Source organism: Rattus norvegicus, chromosome 17 (assembly GCF_036323735.1).
Source record: "Rattus norvegicus strain BN/NHsdMcwi chromosome 17, GRCr8, whole genome shotgun sequence".
In the NCBI taxonomy this organism is placed as follows: Eukaryota; Metazoa; Chordata; class Mammalia; order Rodentia; family Muridae; genus Rattus; species Rattus norvegicus.
In genome coordinates this window covers 33925730-33937500 of record NC_086035.1, presented here as the reverse complement: position 1 = coordinate 33937500, position 11771 = coordinate 33925730, and the positions used below count along the sequence as shown (strand labels likewise).

Genomic DNA, 11771 nt, shown 5'->3' with positions numbered 1-11771 from the left:
ACTTATTAGTTATTAATGAGTAAGAGATGTTCCCCTTCATTCTCTTCTTCTGTAGTGGGGCCTGTTGTTTTGCTGTCCACAATTCCCAAGCCTCACAGAGGTCCAGGGAAGATGACATTGCCACAGAGAGGCCCAACAGCCTCTGTACCTAGGGATCCCTGCCCTGTGTTCTGGAAATAGTAGTCTGAGGTGGACTTTTCAGAAAGTTGTATCACTTGCTACTCTGACCTAGCCCCATGTAGGTGTCTTCCCGGCCACAGTGCTGTGTCCTCTACACATTGTGACTAAACCCATTGTGTTTGATTTAAAATCTGGAAGAAGAAAGAGAAAGAAACGCAGGAAGTCAGTTCTGTGAGCTTCGGTTGCAGAGAGCAGTGGAAATCTTTGATGTCTACTCATTCAGGATCTGCACCCCACAAGGGACAGTCCCCATAGGCACAGTTGAGAATTCATATCTGATCAGGGCAGAGTCTTCATGACTGCTCCCCAGAGCAGCTTTTTAATGTAAGTCCTTTCATGCAGATAAGACCTGGGAACCTAGTGCCAGGAGGAGGAATAAAGGTTAATGCCAGTGACTGGATGTGGCTCTCTGGCTATGCTGCAGGTGGAAGCCAGGGCCTTGTACACACAAGGCAAATGCTCTGCATCCAGTGGCGATGCCCCCAGCCATGGTCAGGTTTCTCTTTGGCAATCTTGTCTGTTTCATGTCTCTCAGGCAGGACTAGCCTCGGCATGACATCCTGGTCAGAGGGCCTTCTCCCTGTATCATTCTGTGTCCTCAAAGTGAGATCGAAGTCTATTCTGGTTCTCCAATTTAGAGTTTTAGACCTAGTACCATGTGGGACCCAGCTGCCAACAGCTAGTGTGGGAGACAGATACCCTCGGTACCCAAGACAACGTGACTTCCATGGTTAGCTAGTGAGGTTTAAAGATAACCCTGGGCCATCAGAGCATTTTGATTCTTTACATTAAAACACCTCCTTTGCCTGTGCTGTTCGTTTGACTCAATGTGGCTGCTTTCCTTTTTCTTTTTTGTCCTCTGTTTTTCTTGTGCATTTCTGTGAGCCTAGTGCTGTAGACTCAAGTTCTTAAGCATGGGTCGTGTTCCCTCAGACTAATGAAGTAAAACTAGTGTCGAGTCAGGAAATCATATGTGAACCTGACCATGTGAGTTTGTGTCTGGGGTCTGTCCTAAGGATTGTACTTAGGGGAATGGAGCTTGAGCTCCCCCGAAGCAGAGCCACACAAGGCTCTTGCTTTCTGTTCACCCACTTTACCAGGTGTCTGAACAGTTGTTTGTTTTGTTTTCTTTCTTGTGGGTTTTCAGAGCTACAAGTGTTTGCTCACCACGGCCGGCCAGCACCGAGATTCCAGGTGACTCTGTGCTTTGGGGAGGAGTTTCCAGACCCTCAGAGACAGAGGAAGCTCATCACAGCTCATGTGAGTAACCAGTTACATCACCCTTAAATCACACGCTGTGGAGCTGTCCCTTTTAGAGAAGTGGCAAATGACGAGTAAATGTCAACTCACCTGGGAAAATAAATGTAGACCTTAAAATAGTGTAGGAGGAAGCAGGCTCCAGTGAGCAACGCAGCTCAGGGACCCACAGCCTACTTCCAACCAAATTCTGTCACCACAGAATCAGCAGGGCGGAGGCTTTGAACCCAGGGCTCAGCCTGTTCTGTATTCTTCGTCGTTTCAGGGAGGCTGTTAGCTTCCCTCTCATAGGAATTTTCAATAGTTGGGACCAAGTACTGCACTTGACATCTCTGCTTCTTGTGTGGTTTTTAAAAATGCTGTCTAGTCTACTGGAGTAGAACTTTCCCCGCCAGGAGGCTGCCTGTTGTGTATTAAGCTTCCTAGTTCCTCATAACTTCATAGTTCCCAGGCCATCTTTTTGGTGCTGGACTTTAGGGAATTATTTAATAGCTGGACAAGGGTCATGGAGGAGACGGAGTCCTCCCAGGTATCCAGGTAGGTTAGTCCATCCTCACAGTCAGGGTTCATTTAGATATGTTTAGCGATCACCTAATTATGAAGTAGTTCTGAATACCTGATAATTTTAATTAGTAAATTTTACTTAATTACATATCTTGAAAAGTATACAGTTTTGAGTAAATGCTATTTCCCAGAATATCCACAGTATCTCAGTGCAAATGGGAAATTAGCTCTGATAATGTTTCTTAGTGGGAATTGAAGACTGGGCATACAGCTCAATGGAAGGCTCTTGCTAGGCCCAAGATTCTGCACCCAGCCTGGGATGGGGGTTGGGCACTGATGTTGAACATCCGGCCTCCCTTCTTGGTTGCAAAAGTAAAATCCAAGAACAAAATGGGGTGGAGAGATGGCTCAGTGGTTAAGCGCACTGGCTACTCCTCCAGAGGTCCTGGGTTCAATTCCCAGCAACCACATGGTGGCTGTAATGGGATCTGATGCCCTCTTCTGGTGTGTCTGAAGACAGCTACAGTGTACTCACATACATATAAATCTTAGAAAGAAAGAAAGAAAGAAAGAAAGAAAGAAAGAAAGAAAGAAAGAAAGAAGGAAAGAAAGAAAAGGCAACGAAACTATAATCCTGGCCTTGAGCATTTTCTCGGTTCTAACTGGTGGTTGATATCAAATGAGACTGCAGATATGTGAATGAACCTAGAAAAGATAAGCAGTATTTCTAAAGTAGAGAGTAAATTCCAGCATATATCTGACTTTAAGGATTTTCGGTGCAGCAGGGCTCTGTAAAAAAGGGGGCAACAATTGTCCTCTAGGCAAAGGGCCTCAGAATATTGCCATACGGTCCATAGATGGAAAACATGCATGGACACACCCTTGATCTCTCCTGGTTTTCTTATTACATACTTAATTCATATGGGTGCTCACAGAGGAATCATAGCAGTCATTATATATCAAATAACAAAAAAGGTTTGATTTATATAGCATTGATTTATACAGCATTGATTGCTACAGAGAGCTCGGCCTGACTTGGTAAAGGCTGGCACTGCCTGGGAACGCAATCGATGCTCATAGCAAACTAGATCCATCAGAGCGGGCAAGCCGCTGTCTCGCAGCTGCCAGCTCTGGCTTCTCCTTGCGGCTCACAGCTGTGTCTATTGTACAGTCATCTGGTCCTTCAGGCTGAGCCCTTCTTTCTGTCAGGCCCATGAGCCTAACTTCCCCTGCATTTTACTTAGCCTTTTAATTGATTGTCTCACCCATTAATGTCCAGTTAACTAGCTAAATATAAAATCCACTAGGCAATTGGTTTCAAAGTGCCATGTTTATCTTCAATTATAGAACCAAGAATTCTATTTCCAGGCTATTCTATTCCAGGTATTGTAAGGGCAAACAAAACTGGTTTTTCAAATGGCTCTGAGCATGAACTGCTTTGCTGTGTTACCCTATGTAGCTTGTGGGTTTACTTATGAGTCCTAGGGTCATTTCATGGCACCCCAACTGAATGCTGTTGAGAAGAATTTTTAGTGATATCCTTTTTTAATGTCTTATTAAAGGTGGAACCTCTGCTAGCCAGACAACTGTATTTTTTTGCTCAACAAAACAGTGGACATTTTCTGAGGGGCTATGAATTACCTGAACACATTAGCACTCCAGATTACCACCGGTCCCTCCGTCATTCTTCCATCCAAGAGTGAGAAACCAACAGCAGGAATGATTTCATTTAATTGTAAATACTCGGACAGGACAGCCAGTTGGAGCTAAGAAGCGGGTTCCCACTTGAAGACAAAAACATGGATTCGTGAGGAGAAACAGCTGTATCTGCTCAACAGAGGAGCTTGGCCCAGAAAAGTGCTTGTCATCCAGGTCTTGACAAGTGCCAGTACTTGGGTGACTGTACCCCGGCTTATAACTGTGAAACTTGACAGTGTCGTGTTTACATGTACTTCAATACTGGCTTTAGCCTGGTGTCGATGGCCTTTCGCTTGAAGACTGAAAACCCGTGCCAGCATAAATCCCTGATAAAAGACATACATATTATTGGTCCATTTCTCAGGGAACGGAAGTCTAAACCAGAAACTACTCTGTCCATCCACAGAGAAGTGCACTCCCCAGTGGAGTAACTGTAGGACTCCTGGACCATGCCCACTGAGTGAAGGGTCTTGGTTCTTAGTCCCAGTCTAGGCTATCACGTCCTGGTCCTGCAGACTCTCTCTGAGTGGACCCTGTATCCTGTTTGCTCCCTCCTCTTGCCCTTCTCTAAAAACCAGCTGGTAGACTCTTGTTGCCACACACTTGAGCCAAAAAAGCATCAGGGACATATAAGATGAAGCAGTTTCGTATCTCCTCCAATCTAACAATGACTGCAAACTGCAAAGTACTTTTTGCTATCTCCCCTTTTTGTTTTGCCTCTCATTCTTTAGAATTGTTGCTTTTTTTTTTTTAAAGAAAGGGGGAAGGGAGGGAGGTAGGGAGGGAGGGAGGGGGAGAGAGAGAGAGAATACTAGAGAGAGATTTTTAAAATCCTGTGCCATTTCTCTTTCTATTTGTTTTGTTGGCCATCAGTAGTCTCCATGGCAACACTGGAAGGGCGGAGCCTTTGAGTAGTTTGAGAACTGTCCTGGACACCAGTGGTTCAGTATACAGCTGCAGACTCAGTGGGCTGTTTCTGCTTATTTTGTATATTAGATGCTTCCTTGTGCTAATAATAGTTTGACAGAGTCTCAAAATTACCAGGCTTTTCCAACAATACATTCTTTCACTGAATCCTGAAGAGTCTCCCTTGCCTTCATAAATGGTCTGATCCCTTATTTTCTTGTTACTGTTTTGTTTAGGTAGCTTTGGCATGCTACAGAATTTTCTCCTACCACAACATAATTTCTGTTTCTTCCAGGCTCAGAAAGAGTCAACTGTCACACACTGGCACTTACTTCTTTTTTTTGTTTAACATGCCACTCTTAATATTTCTTCTTAAGTCTTTCAGCAGCAGCATACATTCAATAAGCAGTGGACCATTGGGGTGTCATCTATGTTTTTATTTTTTAAAAGGAGCCTTTGATAAATAATACACATCACAGAAAATGGAAGCATGTTTCATAGAGAAGGGGAAAACTGAAAAGCATTTTGTATTTGAATCTTCCTTCCTAGAATTAGCTCCAAGAGTTCAGTCTGTTCTTTAAACATGTTTTACTTTTCAATACTTATGTATGAAGTTGCCTTTTTTTAGAGAGAGACAGAGAGACAGAGAGACAGAGAGAGAGAGAGAGAGAGAGAGAGAGAGAGAGAGAGAGAGAGAAATGTGATGACATTCTTATGTACCCAAGTATACAGACTTACCTCATCTTTAGAGTGGCGTGTGGAATCCCACTGCAGTGTGCCTGGGTGCTTCTTAGCCACCCGTTATGAGTGCATCCCAGCAGTCCTCTGAGTCTCGTGGACTGAAGTCGCTTATACATCTTATAGATGCAAAACATTCTGGGGTATATTATCCCAAGGGAAGATGAAGGCAAAATTGGGAAGCACTCATTTCCAGAGGCCCCAAGCCATAGCAGTCCTACCAGAGTGTATCAACCGTATCTTGTATTTTACCAAGGCTCTTTGCCTGGTCTTGGGTGACCATGACTCTTCGTCCCATAAGCAGATGCTTTGTTTCAATTGCCCTGTGAGTTTTTTTTTCCCCCATTGCTGTTATGCTGCTTAAACAGTAAAGCTGACTTTTCTGGGAAATGCGTATGGTTTGGGCCCCCAGTTCATGTCTCACTGACAGACATGCATGCTGATGGCTTCCATCTTGAGGGATGGGAAGATAGGCAAACACTTCTGACACAGAAAGGAACACCTCCCTCATCCCCATTGAGACGAAGTGGGATGTACACAGTAGACTTTCGTTTGCTCTCACTGGAAGATTCTGTTGAAGAGATAGGCCGAGGAGCACTGCATCCTAGGGTGAAAATGGGCAACGGGTGCATGCTGTTGGTTTGGCTCCAGTGCTTGTGCAGGCATTAGTGTCTAACTTAAAACTAAAAGCCCTGAAGCCCCTCTGTTGTTGTCCCCGGACAGAGAAGGTGGTAGAATTCACCTGTAAAGATCCAGATAAACTCTGGGTTTGGAGCAAGGAGGGGCCTGCCTTATCGTGAGAATGCCAGGACCACAGAGGCCCGAATGTACTGCCTGAGTGGCTGTGTGTATGTGTGCCAGACACAGGAATTCCAGAGGCTGAGATTGGTGACTGACTAAGGCATATGTGAGGTGCCCTTGCCCTGCAGACAGGTTGAGTGTGAGCCCCAGCAGCAAAGGATTCTGGGAGTTGGGGTATCATGTCTTACAAAGGAAGAGCCTTCAATAATGCTATTAAAACTTACTTTCCCATTGCTGATATTTTGATAAAAATCCAAACAAGGTTTAAATGCCCTCTCATCCCTCTCCAGGCAGTCTTGTCCGTCCTGCTGGTGAATACTTTTATTGCTGTTGTTGTTGTTGTTGCTGTTGTTATTGGTGAAAATTGTGAAATTGTTAAGATCTCTGTTTTTGTTATTTATCTCCTTAAACTGCACAGCTACTGTGTACAGTGCAGTGTTGCCACGAGTCTGCCGTGCCACACACATCTTTTTGCAAGTCACTTCTTCACTCACTGAAACCCGAGCTGTAAGTGAAATTCACTCATTCCTTGCCTACGGCAGTTCACTGTCACATGAACACAGGCCAGGCTGGTTTTCCTGGACTCACTTTCAACATGTCTCCAGAGTATATTGAAGTAGAAGATGCGTTTGGAAAGCCAGTTCTTATTAGACACTGCTACATGTGTCACACTCAAGTGGACCCACCTCAAGTTGAAGGGCATCAGTGCCCTTCTGCTCCATGGCCTGTGCACCCACTTTCATAGTGAAAGACCTGCTGGGGACCAGGACACAGAGATCTCTGGCTTAAGAGCTTGTCCTTTGGATGTCTGCCAAGTCTAAGTCCAACAGGAAAGCAGGTACCATCCTGCCTGCAGTGCTGGAGGGATAGCTCATGGATTTTGCTGTAAACTTGCTTCATGAGGAAAGCCGTGTGTTTTAAAATATTTGATAAATAAAGGATTTCTAAGAACATTGACCGTGGAGCATATTTAACACCATCCTCACAGCCCTTGAAACACTTCCTCTCTCTGCTGGGTTCTTGGTGAGGCTGTCAGCGGCCGACTTCCTTCCTGGTTGCCTGTGAGTCCCTGAAATCAGTTCTCTAAAGTTTTAAGCAGAGAGAGAGAGAGAGAGAGAGAGAGAGAGAGAGAGAGAGAGAGAGAGAGAGAGAGGAAGAGGAGGAAGAAGAGAAGAGAAAAGAAAAGAAAGGGAGGAAGAGTGGTAAGGAGGGAGGGAGGGAGAGGGAGAAAAAGCTAAGCCAGTTCTGTAACTATGCCACCGTTAGTCTGAGTCTGAGGGGAGCATCTATTCACACTGTGCTCCTTCTATTCTGTCTCCTCCCTAGATCTATGTTCTGAAAGGTCTGGTAGACCTGGTGTTTTGTTTGTTTGTTTGTTATGGGTTTTTTTCATTTTTAGAAAAATTTAATTTATAGTGTGTGAGTTTACGTCCTTGTAAGAACATGCACATGCAGTACCCGTAGGGCAAGGAAGGGGGTCTGATCTCCTGTGATTGTAGTTACAGGTGTTTGTTAGTCACATGTGGGGGAACTAGGGACAGAACTCCAGTCCTCTGGAAGAGCAACAAGCACTCTTAACCAAGTTGAGCCATCTCTCCAACCAGGGAAAATATTTTTTAAATTGTTTTAATGTTTTGTTTTATGCTTCAGTTTCCTCTGAGTTCGTTGTCATGTTCGAACTCAGTATAGTGAGCCCACATTCTGATAGGAGAGATTCTGGGGGAGAGGCACAGGGTGTAGGTGGAATCTTGGGTATCTCCAAGAGAACCTTGGCTGAAATTCCTCTCTGAGAAGCTAAGTCAAAGAATGCCATTCTCAGCTGCATCACACTTCCTGACGAGGCTGTGAACTTCCATATCTTTCAGTGTCATAGGAAGACTGTCAGTCCAGGATAAGACCTTGGCCTGTGAAAATCCCAGAGATTCAGAGCTTTGAGAAGAGCCTTTGGTGAGGATCTAGAATGCCCAGAACATCAGGAATCAATTGCATTTACTAAATAATAACCAATTGCTCTACTATTTCTACGTTGGGAGTTTTCTGTGTCTTATTAGCATAGATAGGCTTAGGTTAACAAGCACAGCCAGGATTTCACCAGAGAGTTCTACTATTGAACCTGAGCTTGCCTGAAGAGATTTTGCTGACTTGAGTTTTTAAGTGGTATTGTGTTCCCATGGGACCGCTGGTCTTAGACTTTTCTTTCCAATTAGAACTTTTGCTGTTGGATTTGGTTTTTGTAATTAGTTGGTAGTATTGAGACAAACACAGTGGTGCTGCACATGGGCAATGCTCATCCATCCCAGAAAAAACATGGCCTTATTTCTGGGAAGAGACTACAGGGTTGGTTGTAATATCTTATGTTTTCTAGCAGAAATGACTTTCAATAAATGTTTAGTTAGGAATAATAGGGTACCCAAGGCCTACCAGGATGTTCTCTCTACAGCCTGAGCCAGTGGTCAAGGGCTACCTTTAGTATGTCTATGCACGTACCCTGTTCTTCCCTGGAAGACTTCTCCTGCCCACCTGCTTGCCTGGCCAGATCTCTCTCATGAGGACAGAGTGTCCTTTCTTTCTAGAAGGACTTCACCTCTCATGTGTACCCTGTTTGGTTCTGAGAAGGGTAGCATTTCTATGCCACTGAGAAACAATTTTATACTCTTTCTTTTACTTTGCCTTCTCTCCTTTGGGACCAGGGATCAAAACAACCAGAACACTGGGAAGCAGTGATCTGACAGAAGTATGCTGGAAGGAATGGTGAGAAACATGGGTTAGAAAAGACCACAGCTGCATGATGAAGGATGACCTCATGGTTGTCTGTGTGGATCAATACCTGAGAATGGTGGATATGCTGAGATGGGTCTGAGCAGAGCTGAATGTGGGCCAGAACACACACACACACACACACACACACACACACACACACACAAACACACACACACAGGCCTCTCTCACACACACACACAAACACACACACACACAAACACACACACACAAACACACACACACAAACACACACACACAAACACACACACACAAACACACACACACAAACACACACACACAAACACACACACACACACACACACACACACAGGACGGTGGGGCAGAGTTGAGGTCCTATAAGCTCCCTCAAAGGCACACCTTCAATTATCTAATTTTTCTCACACTAAACCCAGCCTATCAAAGACTGTACTTAAGGTTATATCTCATCCCAGTAGTGCTTATCAGTCACAGAAGCTATGGACTTTGGTTTGTAATGTTTGTGTCTATAGCATAACACTGACCACTCCTTTTTTTTATTTCTTAACTTTTAATTGATCACTTGTGAATTTCACATCATGTACCCCAATCTCACTTATCTCACATTCCTTCATATCCACCCTCCATCCTTCCCACCAACCCCCCACCTCCCAAAAATCTTGTTCTGGAAGCTGCAGTGTGTCCCTGTGTGTCATACAGTATACCCTTTTGTCCACACTTCTTTATGTGCAAGTGTTCATTGCAATAAGTCATTGGTCTGGTTCAAGGCCTCTGGCTTCTGCTACACTGTCATACTGGATCCTCACCAGGACTCCTTTCAGATAGAATATCCTCTTGCTGTTCTATGTCATGGAGATCCTGAAGCTTTGGTCCTGTAGGACTCTCCCCTTCACGCAGTTCAGCAGTTCATAGATGGGGTAGATGTTGGGGTCGGCCAACTCAAAGCCTCGGATTTGGACCTGAGTGATAACTGAGTTGTTCAGCATACCAGCTCTCCTGCACCCACACCACCAGCGTGAGCTCTCCAGCAGTGCACTGGCTAGCTCACCCAATGCCATGGGCGGTTAGGACCAGAGCAAACTTCCTAGCTCTCATGTCCTTGAAAAAGGTTCACCCATACCAACACCAGCAGGGACAACGGTACTCTGCTGCTTGGCAAGGTGCAGGACCCACTTTCTTGAGTGTTACAGCTAGTGAGGGACAGGGCCAGCTCTCCTGCTCTCTGACCTTGAAGCCAGCTTTTCCTGTGGCCATAGGTGGAGAGGGGTGAGGTGAGGGAGGAGGGCATCTCTTTCTCATCCATGCTATGCCACAGTAGACAAAGTGTGGTGCCAGCTCCCCCATGCTCATATCCTCGGGGCTGACTCACTTCCACCTCTGACGCCAAGGTAGCTCTACTGTGTTGTCCTGGTGAGGGGCAGGGCTCACCCTCCCAAGTGCTACAGCCAGTAAGGGTCAAGGAACAAAGGCCATTCTAAGACACTCACACCACTGGCATAGTTATTCATCAACAGGATACAACCCACAGTCATTAGGTAGAGAAAACCTCAGTTGAGAAAATGCCTCCATAATACTGGCCTGAAGGCAAGCCTGTAGTAAATTTTCTTAATTAGTGATTAAAGTGGGGAGGGAGTTATGGTCCCGGGTGCTATAAGAAATCAGGCTGATCAAGCCGTGGAGAGAGCAAGGCAATACACAGCACTCCTCCATGGCCTCTGCTTCAGTTCTGGCACCGACTTCCATTAAAAAATGGACTACAAGCTCTAAGCTGGAATAAACCCTTTCTTCCCCAAGTTGCATTGTCAGTCATGTTTTATCACAGCAATAGAAGCCCTAAGTAAGACTTCACAAACTAAGAGTCAAAGGATGGAAATCAGTTTACAAAGCAAATGGAAACAAAAACCAAAGTGTTAGGACTGCCTTCATATCTGATAGAGTTCAAATCTTCAAGTCAAAAAATAGCCAGAAGAGACAAATACAGTCGTTACAACATGACTGAAGGGACAGCTCTTCAGGATCTAATAACAGAGACACTGCTACAATACTCTTATATCTGATAAACATTTTCAGCAAAACAATAGTATACAAAACCAACATGCAAAACAAAACCAACATAGCTTTTTAAACATATAAAAACAAAGGATGACCCAAGAAAGAAGAAAATAGGGTAACTATTTACACAAAAATACTAGGGCTCATGTTCATTAAGAAACCTTAAAATGCATGAAAGACAGATCTAGGTACAATAACAGTGGGAGATTTCAATAATTCCCACTCAATTTTTTTTGCCAGATAGGGTTTCACCATGAAGCCTTGCTGGGCTATAACTTACTATTCAATCAAGCTGGCCTCAAACTCACAGAGGTCCACAGGGTTAGGGTTAGGGTTAGGGTTAGGGTTAGGGTTAGGGTTAGGGTTAGGGTTAGGGTTAGGGTTAGGGTTAGGGTTAGGGTTAGGGTTAGGGTTAGGGTTAAGTCCCCCTGCCTCTGCTTTTAGCATGTTGAGATTAAAGATTCTGACATCATGCCTAGTCTCATCTTCAGACAGCTATCTTGGATGGCTAACTTTAATTGGCAACCTAATAAAGTCTAGGATCATCTGGGAAGAGACTCCAGACTGTCAATATGAGCCTTAGTCTTTGGGTAAGCCTGTGGAGAATGTCTGATGTAAGTTAATTGATGTGGGAAGGCCCGGCCCACTCTAAGTGGCACCATCCCCTAGGCAGGGCTCCTGTTCTGTTTGAGAGTGAATAAATGTGCTGAGCACAAGCACGTACGTGTGCATTCATTTCTCTCTCCCTTCAACTGTAGTTTTGATTTGACTTGCTGTTTGATGTTTTTGCCTTGACTCTCCCACTATGATGGACTGCAACCTAGAAATTTAAGCTGAAATACAGACCTTTTTCTCCTCAAGTGGTTGTGTGTGTGAGA

At 44.6% G+C, this 11771-nt stretch overlaps 1 protein-coding gene across 3 annotated transcripts in view; it reads left to right on the top strand.

The window, feature by feature from the left end:
- Positions 1 to 7041, top strand: part of Irf4 (interferon regulatory factor 4) — an 18383-nt gene extending 11342 nt beyond the window's left edge. For 2 of the 3 annotated variants that reach the window (XM_006253899.5, XM_006253900.5), the window contains 2 exons: positions 1328 to 1440; positions 3504 to 7041. In XM_006253899.5, the coding sequence (XP_006253961.1) occupies positions 1328 to 1440; positions 3504 to 3644 (254 nt within the window). In that variant the 3' untranslated portion in view covers positions 3645 to 7041. The remainder of the gene's footprint in view (positions 1 to 1327; positions 1441 to 3503) is intronic. The other variant, NM_001106108.2, reaches the window with a different exon arrangement.
- Positions 7042 to 11771: the final 4730 nt, after the last annotated feature.